We start from the raw sequence: 17,652 nt of genomic DNA on the forward strand, positions 1-17,652 counted from the left end.
GTAGGACTCATTCAAAAGGTGAGTTTTAAGCCTTTGTCGTGGCAGTGTGTCTACAGGGCTTAAAGTGTTCAGGTACGTGCCTGAATTCAGGCGTGAGCTGGTATGCATAAGAATTAGGCAATAAGACTACAGTATATGACATCCTCATCAATGTCTGATAACTTCAGGCACAGACTGAACACAAGCACCTTTCAAGAATGGGAATATTTTGAGCCATACAGTAGAAGAATCATGCAACCACAGGCTGTAAGAAATGTTGGATCTGAGATTGCCACATAACAAAAATCAGCTACAAACATTACACAGTAATATGCATGTATTTTATGTGTTGTACAATTACATGTGTAGTGTAGAGACTTTACCTTACACCATGACCCAGTCCTCAAAGTAAATACAGGAGGTACTTAGCTAGCCATGTCAAACCATTACTGTAGTGCTGTGTTGATCATCGATAAAGGATTGGAATGCACTGAGATGCTCTTTAGATCACAAATGTCCAAGATGTTATGAGTTCCTTTACTTGCCCCGAGCTGCTAACTGCCACAACTCCCAATTTATTTAATGTAAGGCTTCAGTTGTGATACAATTGGCAGAAGTTTCCATGTTTAATAACTTGACAGTATTTAATACAGATGTGCTTGGTTTAAGCAAGGAAGCTAAAACTTTAAATGTTTAGCTATGTGCGACATGCAGTGTGACATAACAGACAGGCTTTTGAGTGAAGATTAATGGCAACTCTGTTGAAGAATTCCAGTAATTGATTACTTCTACACTTACAAGTCATTTGATATGGACTGTTCCCAGACTAATTAGCAGGAAATGAGGTCACTCTGTTTATTTGAAAGGTCAGCTGAGTTGAGAGATGCGGTCAGGGTTTGACAGTGGTGAAACAAATATGTCAGTGTTTCATTTTGTTTATTTTCCATGCTTATTTCTCTCTTTTCTTCCAGCAAATAATGAATGTTTGTGTTTCAATTAGATGTTTCTTGTTTGCATTGGGGGTAAAGCTAATTAAAATGTATTTATATAGACCGTTTTCTGGCACAATGGCTACCTAATAGTTATGAACAGTCTATGCTATGAATAGTTTGTTATGTTTTATACTGCAATGTGACATGGTAGCCCTGGCAGCAAATGTAATTTGCTGCCGCTAGGGGCGCGTCTAGATTTCTAGGCTAGTGACATGGCAAAATGGTAGTGGAAATGCGAAGGGAATGGCAGAGCATGACCCATCAAACTTTCACGTGATATTACCCTCTTCTTTAATGCATATAACCCACTTCAGTGCCAGAAGAGCTTCTTCTGAATATGATTTATAGGATGAAGAAGAAGCGTCAACAAATAAAAGGACTCAGTCACTGACTGAACGCATAGAAGGAGATGATCTTGTTTGCAAAACAAAACATTCACTGAATGAATGGATGAGTGTACATTTGGAACATGAACAAAAGGACCCAATCAGATGTAACTGGGTTAGGTAACTGGGTCTGTCCCCCAGCAAATCAGGGAGCAAGTAAGCATGAAGTAACCTTCATAACAAACAGTCTGAGGTTAAGATATCACAGGTAACCTATCACAGTAAATATCAACAGTACATATCAAATCATCAAATGAGCCATCCAAAAGTTCCTAATAATTTGATTAAGAGGAGGGATTCTAATTAAAAGTTTAGAAGAAAAATAAAGCAGAGAAACTTATTTGCGACACTGTTTCCTATTATTTGTTTTTTTTCCGTTAATTTTTGGTCAACGTTTCCCGGGTCACCGAAACACCGGGGAACATGAAACTTGGTGGGCATGTAGCCCCACTAGACTTTTACGGAAAATGCGTTTGGTCCCCGGGGGCCACTCCCCGCCCACACTGGGTCCCCAGAAAACCCCAAAATGTGGGCCTCATTTATAAAAGTGTTGCGTAGAAACCATCCTTCATTTGATCTTAGATCATTTCTGAAATGATCGTACGTGTGATTCAGAGAACACGAACGTACGCACAAAAAAACGTGCGTAAGCCACCCTTCCAGATGTGCCCATTATAAATCACAAATGAACGTCAACTTGTGCGCAGCCGGTGGTTTTAGGTCTCCGCCTTGTAAACACCCCCTCATCAATATAATTAGCATATGTTTTAATGAAATCAATGGCCTAAAAGCTGTAGCCTATGTAAAATTATATATTGAAAACATTGTATAGGCCTAGCCTATGCCATCTGATGTTAACTAGCCTATATGCGTCAGTTCGAATAGCTTAACTAATTATGTTTTTTCCAGCAAAGCTTTCTGGAAAGAGATCGTATGCATCCATGTCCATTGTCCTCTGCTCGCTTTCATTTCTTTTGCTTGCAGCAACCTACTTTGTTGAAAAAAAGAAAACTGGGATAGGCCTACCTTATGAAGGAAAGACCTAGGCCTACAGCATAATCCTGTACGTTATGGTACAGTAGGCTACTGTACGTTTCCAATATGACCCAGGGTAATATGCTGATTTAGTCTACAAAACAGAGGACTAAATTAAGCGTGATATGTCATGTAGGCTTAACGTTTCTTTTAGGATAGGCTATGTTTTTGCTGAAAAAGTAGCCTAGTTCGCCGGCCATTATTCATTCATTCTGCTATCTTTGCTATCGTTTTCTTTCAATAATGTCCAATGGCTTAAACATTGTCCTTTATTGTTTGCTTTAAGCCTACCTTTATATTTTAGCCTACATTATTCAACTCACGTATTGTCATCTGATCTTGGGCACTGCCAGTCAAAAAAAGCAAACAGGTGCGCGCTCTGCACCTCTTGACGCAACTCCGACGCAACACTAAATATGAAGATGCCAGAGGATAACTTCCATCCCTTGGTTGTGTAGGCTATACTGTATATGATATAAAATATCTATAGCCTACATTGTATAGCTTACATTCAAATATTACCTTTCTGTTACGGAGCTGGGAATAGGCCTATGAGCCATACCTGTCAACACTCCCGTTTTTCCCGGGTTTCTCCCGTATTTCAAGGACATCTCCCAGCACCCTCCCGTTTTGTTATTTCTCCCGGAAAACTCCCGTAATTTGCATGGCCATTAAACTTCATTTTAAAATCATTGATCCATTCAGGTTGCCAGATTGTGTATGAAATACACCCTACACATACATCCATCACTTAGTTTCGATTTCAACCGTTTTGTCATATAGCTAAAACCTGGCAACCCAAAACCCTAATAAGGAAGCGGGTGCCGACTGCGCAGCCTGAGTCTCGTCGTAAACAAGCGGGCTAGTTGAATGGCCTACTCCAGAACTAGCTGTTGTGAAATTGTTGGGAATTTAATTGATAAGTAACCGAGTAAACGCAGTTTATCCACCTCTGCAATTTCAGAAATAGAGTTTAGGCCTACCCACCTCTTAGTTTATCCACCTCTCAAAAGAGTTTATTCACTTTTAACATTCAAAACTGTATTATCCAATACTATCCTATATTCCCAATACTGTACATTAACCTCCACCATTATCAAACATGTTCTGAATGCCTTTTTAAAAAATCCGATACCGCATGGCGCAGTCCACCTCACCAAGATTGCAGAATTTATAGTTCACCCACCTCTTATTTTACCACTACATCCCTGGCACAAATGTACTTTTCCTCTCCTAAACGAGGGCAATTGGACATTTTATGGTCAATATTAGATTGGTGAGAACACCAAATATACTAGATCACCTGTAAGAATGTTTCAATCATTCCATCGTAGGTCTTGGTGTTTTTTAGATATTATGAAATAAGTAAGCTATACGTTTTTTCACTTTCTTAAGTGGGCTATAGTTCTCATTAGCAGTTTTATGCCAAACCATGAAACATTAAGCTGCGTCCAAAAACGTCTTTAAAAATCTTCTGATATCGATCATGCATATGGCAAAGAAAGACATGAGATCGTTGGTCTTGGAATTTTGAAAATGCATCGCACTTAGACCTCAGATTACTTGCAGTACCCCGGCATTACCACAAGGAAATGGTCGTACGTCAAGTTTGAACCGGACGTGGAGATAAGTACTTTTCCACGTCAAAGACGGTTTTTATCAATCTGAGCGTTGGCATGGATTTGAGCGTACGCACGGTCCAAGATCAAATCTGTGCGTAAGAACGCTTTATAAATGAGGCCCCGAACTGTTGCACCCAAGATGACAAAATATTTATATGTTGGTGTCAAAGGCCCACATCAACCTAGCCCATAAACACTCATTTGCCAACCGTTCCGTAAAATACAGTAAAATACATCGTCCCGTATTTGAAAGGAAAAAGATGTGTTCCGTATTTAGCTGATACGGAACGCCTTTTGTATAAGTTATTATAAGTTATACTATGAACAAAGAATACACGATGCATTGCATGAGATAAAGAGAAACCTTGCTGCTGTCATTTATCCTTCTCGGTTTGTCTATCATCTCTCTCCCAACAGAGAATGCACTTTTCATTTGAGCCACTTGGAGTCACGTAAATTACGCTGATAGTACGTGAGATGACATGACTAGCTCAGAGTTTTACAGTGCATCTGTGCTACAAGGCTACAAAATTATTAATTATTTTTACATCAAAATGATTCTTGTTTTGCACTGGATAGAAAATGAGTAGGCTAGTAGCCTATTAATTCAATACGGAGGCATCATTGACATTATCGCCATACGAGTGACATGACACTGTCATGAACATATGACAATGTCATGACACATGAACCCTAACCCAAATCCTAACCTCCAACCCTAACCCTAAGTTGTTATGACAAAAACAGAATGTCACTTCACAACAGAAGCGTTATGTCATAAATGTTTATGACTTGTTTATGACACATTCATGATAGTGACACATCACTCTTATGTCGATACTGTAAAGTAAAGTGTAACCGAATTTTTTTTAATTTGTTGTATATTGTGAGAATGTGCGCTCGTTTTATTAAATTATGCTCATTTTACGAGATTGTGCATGAAATGTAGTATATTATCCATTCATTTTAGTAAATAAGCTAAAGTGCGTTCATTTGACACAATTTAGTAAACAGGCCCACAGTTTTGTAAAATGATGCACTATTTAGTAAAACAATACACACACAATCTTGCAATACACACACACACACACACACACACACACACACACACACACACACACAGCCTATATCAACCCCCTTATTTTCATATCAGAAAGTTGGCAACCATAATTGCACCCCCCAGTAAAAAGGTAAATGCAACATTCGCTTTAATCACCACTATCTTCGTTCTGAATGGCACCAAATTTCATGTGTATGATACCCTGACAGCCTCTGGGGGTATGCCAAGTTTCGTGGAATTTCATCACATTTAGTGACTTCAAACCCACCGGCCTGTACAGTAGATGTTGGTGTTGAGCGAAGGGTTGCTAGGGGATGTGGAGATATTACACATACACACACACACATACACATTAATAAATTGGGACACAGACACAGAAGCAAAGACACACACACTCCTACAGAGGCACACACACACAGTAGCACAAACACAGGTACACCTCCACACACACACAAACCACACAAACACACACATGAACAACAAACCACACAAACACACACATGAACACGCGCATACACGAGCGAACAGACACACAAACACCTAGAAGCACACACACTTACAGAAGCAAACACACACACACACACACACTCACTTACATACACATATCATGAGTTACAAGAGTAGGGGATGGAGTAGGAGATGCAGACAAATTGACAAGAGTGATTTCTTTTTTGTGGAGAGAATGTGCAGAACTGTCTAGTTTAGAGAATGCTAGTGTATTTAGAGTAGGTGCTGCAAGTTGCTGGTTCGAGTCCAGGAAAGTGCAAGGCTGACCCACATGGTCACCACAACACAGGTTATATTGGTGCCATGACCTGGATGGGAGTGATGTTTAGGGGTGTGAGTGCAATGGTAGCCAGCTGGTGCCTAGCTGTGTAGTATGCACTGTAAGTTAGGTGAAACCTCCCTCTCGAGGCATGCTAGTGAGATGCTCAGCTCGCATGGCTCCTAATCCAAGGTGCTGCATTGTGGGTTCGAGTCTGGGCTAGTGCAGGGCTGTGCCACGTGGTCAACACAACATAGGTTACACACAGAACCTTTGCAGTGAAGATTTTTTTGTGAAGTTTTAAGTAGGCTATCCTGGTCTGTATGGTCCATGTACTGTCTATATTTTCAGTCACCGAGAAAAGCGATCAAACCAGCACAATTATTCTCTGCCTTCTCTGAGAATAATAACTCATAACTCAATCAATCCTTAAAACTGTCTCAAAACTCTCAATGTTTTTTTTTCCCTCACCAGCCGTCCAGACACTGCTATGTTGTGGTTCCTTATGCCTCTGAAGGCCATCCGCCACCTAGTGTGTAACCAGTACAAGTGGCTCGCCATCAAGATTGTTCTCGCACTGCTACTGCTGGCCATGTTCGGGCTCTTCCTCTACAGCATGCCGGGCTACATGGTCAAGAAGATGCTGGGGGTCTGAGGAAATTAAAAAATCAGTACCTGCATACCAACTGTAATTTGGTAGCTGCAGCAAAATTTAGAGCATTGGAAAATACAGAATGCAATATTCTCATCAGCTTTCCAGACAGTTAGAGTGAGGATGGCTTAAAAGGACGTTTTTTTTAAGTTTGTTGGAATTGCCTTTTGATAGAGTCAATAATAAGGAATCATTAACTGATTGTTTGGCAAACATGCATGAGCCTAAATAGCATAAATGGTTCACAATGTCTAAAAACAACACAAGTTTATTAACTAATTCAGAACCAACATTTTGTATTGCCAAGCAATACATCAATTCGATGTAGTGCTGTTGTTGCCATTATTGTTATGCTGACAGCAGTACTTGCTCGTGAAATCCTATATGTATTTATATGAGTATGTATGTTGATTTTGGTTATGTGCTTATTGTGTTGTAACTAAATTGAGACTCTTATTTGCTGTGTTAGGACATTTAGCTTTATAGATTATTGTAGCTGAAATAGGTCTGATGTGTTAAGTCACAGTGTGAAGCTCCTGAGTTTAGAGATAGTATAGTTATTAAGTGGCTTGGCACCAACTGTTGGTTTTAAGAGCTTGCATTGTATGTTGTCGATGTCTTGAGTCTTCAATAGGTTCCATCTTTGAGAGCAACATATTTGATGTGAGTTAAGATATGTAAAGTTATGAGTCATTTGTAAAACAGTGCAGTGTTATTTGTTGCCTAGTTCCATTCTTATCCAAAGAGACTTTTGACAAGGAAAAGGGGTCCAAGGAGTCATCCTTGCGGAACTAATCTCTTGTGAAGGCGTTTTATTGAACATAATGGCAATTGTGAAGTGCAACCCAAGAAATAATAGATTATTTTATTAGTACCATTGTCATTGTTAGTCATAAATATTTTTATTTTAATCAAAAAATAGAATTAAACCTGGATTTGTATGTCTTCCTGTAGTGTGCAGTAATTTGTGTGATAAATGAGTAATGAAGAATAAAGGAAACATAGACAAAGTAATTCTTGTCTTTTTTGTTGTAAATCACTTGTTTTGAGCCACACTACCATATCCTTGGTTTTCCTTTAACACTGAAATGTCCTGGATGTAGTTTTTGTCAAAATGCTTTTAATCAAGTGTCAATGTAATTCTGATATTATTGCAAAAAGACTATTTTCCTCAATGTTTATGTGCAGTCTAAAGATCTTGTTTCTACGTTTCAGGTGTTTTAAACATTTGTTTACCATTTTAAGAGGTAGAAAAATGTGAACAAATTCAACAAACACTCCTGAGACTCAAGAAACACACTTGAATATTTGGAAACATCGTCTTTTTATCGCACCATTAGAATTATATAGACCTAGAAGCATTTTATCTTTTAACAACAAAAACTACATAATGCATCTCTTGACTTAAAATGTTCAATGCTAATCCTGAACATCCTATTTCAAACCCCAAATCTTTGTTTTGTCTTCATCAGCCGCCCAGACATCGCCATGTTGTGGTTCCTTATGCCACTGAAGGCCATCCGCCACCTAGTGTGTAACCAGTACAAGTGGCTCGTCATCAAGATTGTGTTCGCACTGCTGATTCTGGCCTTGTTCGGGCTCTTCCTCTACAACATGCCTGGTTACATGGTCAAGAAGCTGCTTGGAGCTTGAGGAGGAGATGGAAAAATCAGTACCTGAATTTTTTTTTACTCTAATGCAGTGTTGGTGATAATGCTAGCAAATACAGAAATACTTATGTTGAAGTATCTCCACAAAGGGACTTCATAACATATGTATATGCATTGTATAACTTATGAAACCAGTCAAAAGTAAGTGATTTTAGAGTAATTAAAAAAAAAAATTAAATCCAAATATTATTTTTCAGTGTAATAGACAAGTAAGGGTTACACTTTATTTTACAGTGTCGACATAAGAGTGACATGACACTGTCATGAACGTGTCATAAACAAGTCATAAACGTTTATGATATAACGCTTTTGTTATTAAGTGACATTCGGTTTTAGGGTTAGGGTTAGAGTTAGGGTTAGGGTTAGGATTAGAGTTAGGGTTGGGGTTATAGGAATAGGGTTAGAGTTTAGGATTAGGGTTAGGGTTAGGTTTCATGTGTCATGACAGTTTCATGTGTTAATGACAGTGTCATGTCACTCTTATGTCGATACTGTCAAGTAAAGTGTTACCCAAGTAAGTTACCTCTGAGTTGTGAACTATTCGAAGAACATTGGCTTAATAGAAAACATGTCTATTGTATAAGTTCTTAAACCCAACTAGCCCAAAATCCAATAGGGGTTCAAGAAAATAGTGTTTAGTCTAGGACAAGGCTTAATGTATGGGAAACTGGACTAATGTGTTTTGTATGGTGTATCAACTTCACTCAACCTCTGTGCACTGAAGGGTGCAGTAGTTTGTTTTAAACTTTTGACAGGGACTTTGGTGAAAAAAAACATAGTTTAGTATATCTGAGTAGTTCGTCAGTATTCAAAATATGCTAAGATGAAGTGAAGTGTGAGATTTTCTTTGTAATCTTTCTTTAGTTTGACCTTATGCACAAATTGGTCCTGATGAGAGTGACACCAGTTCTTATAGGATCTTTTTAGGTATTCATCATGTTTTTTGTGCAAAAACGATACCCCCTGAAGTCAACAGTATTAATTATGATCTTTATGAAGCGTCATGGTACTTTTAGAACAAAGTCATTGATATACTCAAATGACATTTACTTATCTGCATACTGGAAATACTTACACTACTGATACTTAACTATAACTTTTTACAAGTTATAAGATATATACAATGATTATGGGTATATTATGAAGTCCCTATTGAAAGACATCAAATAGTATTTCTCCTGGAGATATTTCTAACGTGCACAGCGTACCCTGGGTTTGTGTGTTCTCTGTATGCTCCATTCTAAATGTCAATTTTTAGCAGATAGACAAGGTAGCAGTAGATAATTTTAACTGCTCTAAATGTGATCTATACTGATTAGCTTCTCATCATTTACATTTTAATTTGTTTACATTTGGCCTCCAGCTGTTTTATATCCAAATGCGTTTATTCAAGACATTGATAAATGCATGAATTAACAAAGATCAACCAGTTGAGATAAACAAGTGAAGGAACTTACCCATCTCTTATTTTGCTCTGAGTAAGCAGCAAGGGCTTTTGCACTTTGGAACATTCGATAAAGTATTTTGCGCATGAACAATTAAAAACCAAGACATTTTGACATTTTCACAACAGTTTATTTACTCAATAAAACTCAAACAGATGCAAGTTATGCAAACACTGATGTGGCCATCTGTTATTTCTCAAGTTACTGTGAGAATGGTAATGAGTTTCCCGATACTATTGGTTGCAGATCTGAATGACAATGAGTTCCCCTATTCTATTGGCTACTGATTGAAATGAGGGAGAGCGCTTCCCAATGCTACCAGTCAAGAATCAGAATGAGAGTGAGCTTTATACAGTCAGTGCTGCAGCACTGCATGTGTCAATGGTGCTGTGCTCAACTGCAGTGATCCAATTTTGTTGTTTCTTTTTGTTGAAACAAGAGATGATCGCCATGGCTACGACCGATGAAAATGTGGCTCCACTGCACAAGCAAATTAGGCAGGTTAAAAGAATTAAATGCTGTGGCTATGTTTTTATTCAAAACGCCTTCCACAGAAAGCCTCAGCTTTAGCACCATTTAGCTCTGTTTGGATCTCACTCTGTATATTTGGTGCCCAAACAATACCCTGTGCATTTAGAGCAGATCTGATGCTAGGTCTAGCAGAGGTGTGCCAGTTAGGATAGAAGCAAACCTCTTAAATACCTACTGGACTTGTCTTTTCTAACGTGCCGGCACGTGGGACAGAATGTTTGTAAGAAGTTTTTGAATCGTAAACAAGGGACTTGAGGTAATGGCAGGGAAATGGCCGGGATACAGACCCCATGAGATCCATAACAAACTTTGATGCAGTAGAAGACACCCACAAAATATTCTCCTTACAATGTCACCACCTGCTGGAGAATACTGGGTGGATGTCAGTCAGTGGCACTGAAGAGATTTGTCAGAAGAGTCTTTGAGATTTGGTTATACAGCTCTATCATTGTATGTAGTATGTTGTATGTTTTAACCAGCAACAGGTGTTTCTGATAAACGGATTGTTGTGTATTTTGACAATATACCAGTAGCCCACCTTTACATCCAAGCTCTCGGCTTCAAAAAAGAAACTGACAATGTGCTGGACACACCTTTCTCCCAATATGGTCAGTGCTGCACTATTATACATCCTGACTATGTTATTAAATGGAATTAGAAAAAAGCCTCGCTTGTGTGCAATTTAATAAATATAAAAACAAGTAAAACAGAAATTGAGCAAAATTAGCAGCAAAACATGATAACATGGAATCGTACCAATTTAATCTACACATTTATCTTACCAAAAGAAAACATAAATTCACAGTAACAATGAAAACTTTTGCACCACCATGCTGAATAAACACAGTAACAATTTCAGGTTTGCACATCAACTCCTGAACTCCACACCAGTTGCAAAGGCAGTGGAAATAAATGAGACCCTTTGATTGAAAACAAAATTATTTTTACAAATGCGTCACTCATTCACTGTCAATGAATCACATTCACATGCTTAGCCATAGTAGATACAGATGTGTTTGCAAAAAGATAGTCAGTAAGAGACCCTATCGAAATTTTTCTTTCATTTCCGATTGTTATTGTCTGTTGCGATTGTTATTCTTTAATTTGTTTTGCTTACAACATCACTTTTCAATATCAAACTTTTTTTTTTAATCAATTCAATTTTATGAAAAATCTACCTAACGGGAAACGGAAAGCCAACATCCAGGAGATTCTTCTTGCCTGCGTGGGTGTGGGAGTCAGTGAGAGTTTTTTGTTCTGGACTGAGGTACACGAGAGCATGGAATGAGGATGAATTCATGCTGGAAGAGCCGTTTTTGTTCGGTCTGCGTGGAGTCTGTGTGGAGCCAATAGACCAAAAAAAAAGCAACAGAAAAAAGGAGGCCTTCCGGATCGCCAATCTTTCGATCACTCCCTCTCTGACTATTTACAAAAGGGTTGCCCTTTGTGCTACTCACCCACCCCGACCCCCACCCGACCCCCACCCGACCCCACAACATGGCCTGGATTTTTTTCTGTTTGTTTGTACGACATTGCGGTGGATCATGCTGAGGCGTTTCTAAGATATGTTAAACTGCTGTTTGCTACGGTCTGCATGCCTGTAGGGGTCTGATGTTAGTCCATGTGGCGAGGTGGGGTGGCTGACAGACAAACAGACAGACAGACAGACAGACAGACAGACAGACAAGCAGACAGACAGACAGTATGACTGATACAAGGGGAACACAGAAGATCATAGGTGCGAGCAGAGGAGAGGAGGGAGGGGAGGATTTCAAAGTGGAGTAAAAGAGGGGGACCGACAGGATGAGAGGTGATGGAGGGACAGGATCAGTATTCATCCTGGTCCAGGTGGGCATGTTCGTCAAGTTCATCATCTTCTGGAGGTGCGAAGCCATCCTAGAGAACACAAATGCACAAAACACAGCTGAGCTTACACCCTTAAGCATAGAGAGCATAAACTCCAAAATATCAATTAAGGTTGAGATACAGTGATTTGTTAATACTGAAATCTCCTCCAGTGTAGTCCTTTGGGATTATAAGAATACACAGTGAGACAACCAATCAGTAATAGTCAAACATGCTGCTACAAACATTTAAAGGAGAAATCCGGCAATTTTTCACATACTGTAGATCTCTGTTTCTGGAGGTCATGAGTATTGTCGGTACGAAAACCCCCCCGAAAACAATCGGTTTTACCAAGCTCTAGTTGCTGCCGCCAACAGTTAGAGCTTACAGGCAGCCCCCATGTTCATGCCCCCAGAGTGTAGCACTGTAGCATCCTGGCTACTTTAGCTGTTGGCTGCAACAACTTGAGCTAGGTAAAACTGATTGTTTTGGGGTTTTTTCATATCGACAGTACTTGGTGACCTCAAGGGATGGATATCTATGTGAAAAATCGCTGGATTTCTCCTTTAATTTTATGTTTTCCTAACTTCTGAAACTGCTTTCACTTTAAAGCCTTAAAGACATCAGAGCTGTCTGGGAAGCAGTCAATGAGCTGTTAGACAGGTTGCGTACCTCTGTAGCATAGAGTATGTCTATTATTCGGGAGAGGATGGGGCTGGATTCACCCTCATTTTCTTGGCAGATTAGCTCAATGTCCCTCAGTTTACTGAAGTAGAAATCTCTTTCCTTTTCAAGTCCGTCCACAGTCAGTTTCAGTTCCATTAACTTCACAGAACAAGAGAGGGAGAAAAATGAGAGGAGAGTCAGCTGATTCATTTTAGTCAGGAACACACATTCAGTATATTTACTTTGACTGCACGGCTGCGATAGGTATATGGTAATATCAGCCAACATTCTTGCTAACCTTGTCGACATAGAAATTTAATTATTTGACACTGGTGACCAAACATTTGCCAACAAATTAGATTTTATTTGGTAGAAATGTGACGTCAGACAGTAATACCAACAGCCTCTCAACAGGCTAACAGGCTTACAGCTATAATATAACATTGAAAAGCATCAAAGAGCCCACAGCTATCATATCACCACTGTAAGGGGGCTTCCTTGACTAAGTGAAGTCTACCTTTTCTTTAGGACCCTACCTGCTGATTGAGCTCCATGATCTCGGCATCGCTGCCTCCGTTCCGTGAGAGGGCCGGGTTCTTCCTGATGGTGGTGTTCATGACTCTCTGTGGCGTGGGCATGTTCTTGGGGACTGTTGGTGACGTTCTCTGTGGTCCTGAAAACCCCCAAATGAACAAGGCTTAGTTAGCTAACTGCCAAAGCAACATTCAAACCCTCTGAATGTAACTGGGCTCATGCAATCAAAGCAGGATATGAAGGGGTTTTTTTTCCCAAGCTGCTCACAAGTGTAGCATGTTAGCTGTGATGCGCAGCTGTGCCTCTTCCCTACAAAATTAATGGAATGCTTTTCAGTTGTTGTTACAATGTTACAACACAGAGAGACAGGGGTAGTCTAGACTTCCCACAATTTGAAGACCCATGGTCCTCTCTGGCCCAATTCTCTGTGGATTCCACCACTCCCCTAAAAAAGCTAAGTACCGGTATTAGAATATCCAGATTAGAGATTTTCAATCCAAGGAAACATTTCACTGATAACAGAAAGCATAAAAAGAATCCCAAAGTATTCCACATAATTCCCAGTTAAAAAAAATGAGAGTGAGAGGGATAGTGTGGGGCACTCAACACTCTCTAGAGGCATACAGTATTTGCAAATTTGCACTACCATGTTCAGCACACTGCCTTAAAAGGGCTTCATCCGGGTCTGCAGGAGAACACCCTGACCTCTCTGCGTGTCCCAATACCTCCCTGTGAGTAGCCCCTCTCCGCACCACCACCTGTCCAGCAGGACACATCACAGCCGCTTCTACAGTATCAACATGTTGCTGTTTCCTGTGCATGAGTCACAAAGAAGCTGCGTGTCGAAAGGCTATTTCTGCCGCTCTCCCAAGAGACTTCATGGCTATTTCAAGTTGACAGTCAGTAGTCTCATACTGACTGTAGAGAAACTATTTCACCCATAGAATTAGAAACATGTAACTTCCAATTCTATGGCTGCACCACTAGCTCTTGCCCAAGAGTACAGTCAACCATGTGTCTTAAGGGTCTGGTCAGTGAGGGCCAATCTGTGTGCCTGGAATTGGAACCAGAAACAATTCCTTCATCCTATGACTTAGATAGGTACCCAAAGGATTTCGAGAGTTTGGGAAAGCCTTTCCAAGAGAGCACCCTGCCACGCCATAGTGCAAAGAAGCAAAGCAGGGTAACAGAAGCTAGCGTTGAAGAGTCAAGATTAAATGCTTAGTGCGGGGATAAAGATATTACTATAAAACTGGTAAATGATAATAAGCATCTTTAGGTCATTTATTTCTAGTGATATGCCCACCACTATAGATTCAGTTTAGTGTAAAATTGTTTGTCACTTAACATAGTTAAGAGGTAGATATACTTAACTAATCAAAGCAAGCTTATGAATGGAGGTGTCATTCTGGAGGTCGTGCACTGACGTGAGGCCAGGGCATTTAGCGGTCAGCGGTAACAAGGCAGCGAGAGAAACAGGAGCAGTGGGTTACCTGGGGGGCCACAACTTTTCTTGGGTTTGTGGGAAAAGTGTTCACCTGGATTAGGCGGAGGGGCCACATCTTGGCCCTGCCTTGCCTGCAGTGGGTCGTACTCCTTGCCGTCGTAGTTGGCTTCGAAGAATTTTTTAAACCACTGGACGAACTCAAAGTTGTCTTGGAATTTACCCTTCACAAGCCTCTCCACGGGAATAATCTACAAAAGCCATGGGCAAAAAAGTACATTGAGACCTCAGTTAAGCATGGTGTCGCCTGGAACAATCAGAATATTGTTACGGTAGCTCAGTCAATTTTTACTAAAAAACTAAAAAACAAAGAGCCTTGTGAGCACAGTGACTGAGCAGAAATGTTTTCAAATTAGCTGGCTACAGAATGTGTCTAAATATCTAGTCTTGCTTTGCTTAAAAAAGCTCTCCTGGGTAAAGATGATCTGTGGCACTTGTCAGAAGACAAAAGAGCTATTCCTTTGACACTTGTGACTACAGTTGGCAGCTAAAGATAAATAAAAATAAAGCATAAGGAGGATGGAGGAAAAACAAGTGCAATATTCACTTTGAAAACAGCCAAATGAATAGCAAAAGCCTGATCATTTTCCCCCACATTATTTGCACCTCAGGAATTGTGAAAGTAAGGAACAGTGGGAATGAAATATAAAAATGTGCTGACTTTGTCGACGTTCATCCTTTTGAAGGCAGCCTGGAGCACTTTGAAGTTGTGGATGTACTCATGCTCCAGCTTCGCTTGGAACTTCACCTTCTTCAGCAGGATGCAACCAGGGAAGAGCATGTCCATGAACTGGCAGTAGGCTGCCCCTACAAGAGTGAGAGGGGGGGGGAGAAGAGAGAAGTGAGTAGGAAAGGGGGGTCAAAGGTGAAAGATGAAAGGTTGAGGTAGTTAGCACATAGGCTAATCTACACCCAGCAAAAATAAAAAGCTGTTTACACGTATAGTGGTCTATCCTTACTGCATTTGTCAGACAATAAAGATAAAACAAATCACAACAATTAGGATCCCAAAGACCCATTCACCTGATTAGTTTATTAAATCCTGATATAGGACAATACAGATGATTTATCTAATTAAACCTCATGATCAAAAGCAAGTCTGTGCTGATTACCCTACACAGTGCCCTTATCTTCATAAATAAGACCAATCTACAGGCATTATCAATGGACCAGACAATAAAGACAAAACCGTTAAACCCATACTGTGGGTGACAAAATCATAATCTACAGGTCAGTAAACCTGCTGAATACAGAGCAGAGTCAAGAGATATTGAGTCAGGTACAGTAACATGAACCTAATCTAGAGATCAGTAGAGCTAACAGCTGAGAAACAGTGGAGACATTCTTGCCGTGACTCCAGAGAAAGTGAGGGGCCTCACCTGAACAGAGCTGCTCTATCTTGGTGTACATGAGCTGCAGAGAGTCATTGACCCAGGCCAGCATGTCATGTCGGCTCAGGTTCTCGTTGGTCACAGAGGTGGAATACACGTTCACAGCCATGATTGACCTTACAGTGACCAGAGACACACAAACCAGTCACCAGCAGGGTCAGCAGAGTCACTCCTGAATGTGTTCACTCTCCTCTCTTGCTGTCCACAGACTGTACATCCACATACATTATGATTTATCATCATATTAAACAGGAACATTTCAAACTCATACAAAAGCAAAATTAGGACATTAAAGGGTATTCATCTGTAAAAACTGTAATACAGGACAAGGGTGTGCTCATAAGTGATACTGTATGTGCTGATCAGTGGGACACAACTCAAAGGGGAAAAGCAATCACTTCTTCAACTTCCAATCCACTGCTGTTAATCCTTTCCGATTACAGGGAGTTCTGCTGTGCATGTGTCAGATACTTTGCTTGCCACATCTGGTCTTCCTCACCACAATCAAAGGTGGCATGATGGTAAACATGGATGAAATAGTAGAGTATCTATACAGCAACTCACATTTCACATTGATGTTTTTTTTTACATTTTTCTTTTTTATGCTAAATTATAAGCAAACATTGTGGAGTGCTTTGATTTTATCTGGCAACACTCGTCCAGCATATTACTCAATATATAATAACTAGTTATCACTTTTAAATTATTCTATTTTTAAATTAACACAATAGTAAAAACTAGCGACTTCGTCTTGCGAAACTATGCTATCTCATGCTGGCCCTCGCCTGCACGAGAATACGTCAAGAGCAGCGGCCTGTTACACCCCCTCCTCCCGCGGTGCGCAGTGCTTTGGACTACACACACCGGATTCATCCTCAGCAGCGGCACAGATATCCATTGTAATCTCCCCGTGTATAATATTTCAATGTGGCGATGTTCGTGCGTCCAAAGACTATGCAAACATCATACAGTACCAACAGAAGCTCAAACAACCATGCCAATTAAGTTATGGTATCAGTTCAATGACTGCCCGTTTTGCAATGACAGTCATGTTATTCTTGTGCGCAGATCCGAGGTAATGTGCTGTGTAGGCCTCCGTGAGCTAACATCTCAATATTCTGGCTTGGGTTGGACACATTCCTTCACCTCACTACGCAAAATAAAATATAATTGTGTGGCTTCCCCGCGTTTGCAAGAATATACATGCACCGTTATTATAACAGAAACAACCGATTCGACCCCCTCTGCAGGCCCCACCGAATATTTACCCACAACATTGTTACTGTACGCGAACATTTTCAATGGATGCAAGACACGCCGCTGACACAATAAATCACATCTCCTAATGCCTCAAGTCTAAGTTAAAATCAGTGATCTGGGAGTAAAACCGCATGAGACCATAATTTAACATGTGTATCTCACTTACAGTGTTTAGAGTGCGTCCGTCTGTGCCGTTATATCGCTGGCGGTATACCTTCTGTCAGCCCCCAGCTCGCAGATCCTCGGCTGATGGGAGACGGCCACCCCGTGCGCCTGCAATAAAGCCGTGGCGACGGCTTAGCGCATGCGCGCTG

The 17,652-nt window shown here is 40.4% G+C and overlaps 1 protein-coding gene across 1 annotated transcript; it reads right to left on the reverse strand.

Moving 5' to 3' along the window:
* Positions 1-11,612: 11,612 nt before the first annotated feature.
* On the reverse strand, positions 11,613-17,627 carry mapre3a (microtubule-associated protein, RP/EB family, member 3a). Its single transcript, XM_048228808.1, has 7 exons — positions 17,505-17,627; positions 16,067-16,194; positions 15,349-15,494; positions 14,722-14,878; positions 13,186-13,322; positions 12,656-12,808; positions 11,613-12,034 (listed from the first exon to the last, which is right to left on the reverse strand). The coding sequence occupies exons 2-7, from the start codon at positions 16,185-16,187 to the stop codon at positions 11,966-11,968; spliced, it is 783 nt and encodes a 260-aa protein (XP_048084765.1). The 5' UTR covers positions 16,188-16,194; positions 17,505-17,627; the 3' UTR covers positions 11,613-11,965.
* Between the last annotated feature and the right edge of the window lie 25 nt (positions 17,628-17,652).

The sequence above is a fragment of the Alosa alosa genome, chromosome 19 (genome assembly GCF_017589495.1).
Source record: "Alosa alosa isolate M-15738 ecotype Scorff River chromosome 19, AALO_Geno_1.1, whole genome shotgun sequence".
Taxonomy (NCBI): Eukaryota; Metazoa; Chordata; class Actinopteri; order Clupeiformes; family Clupeidae; genus Alosa; species Alosa alosa.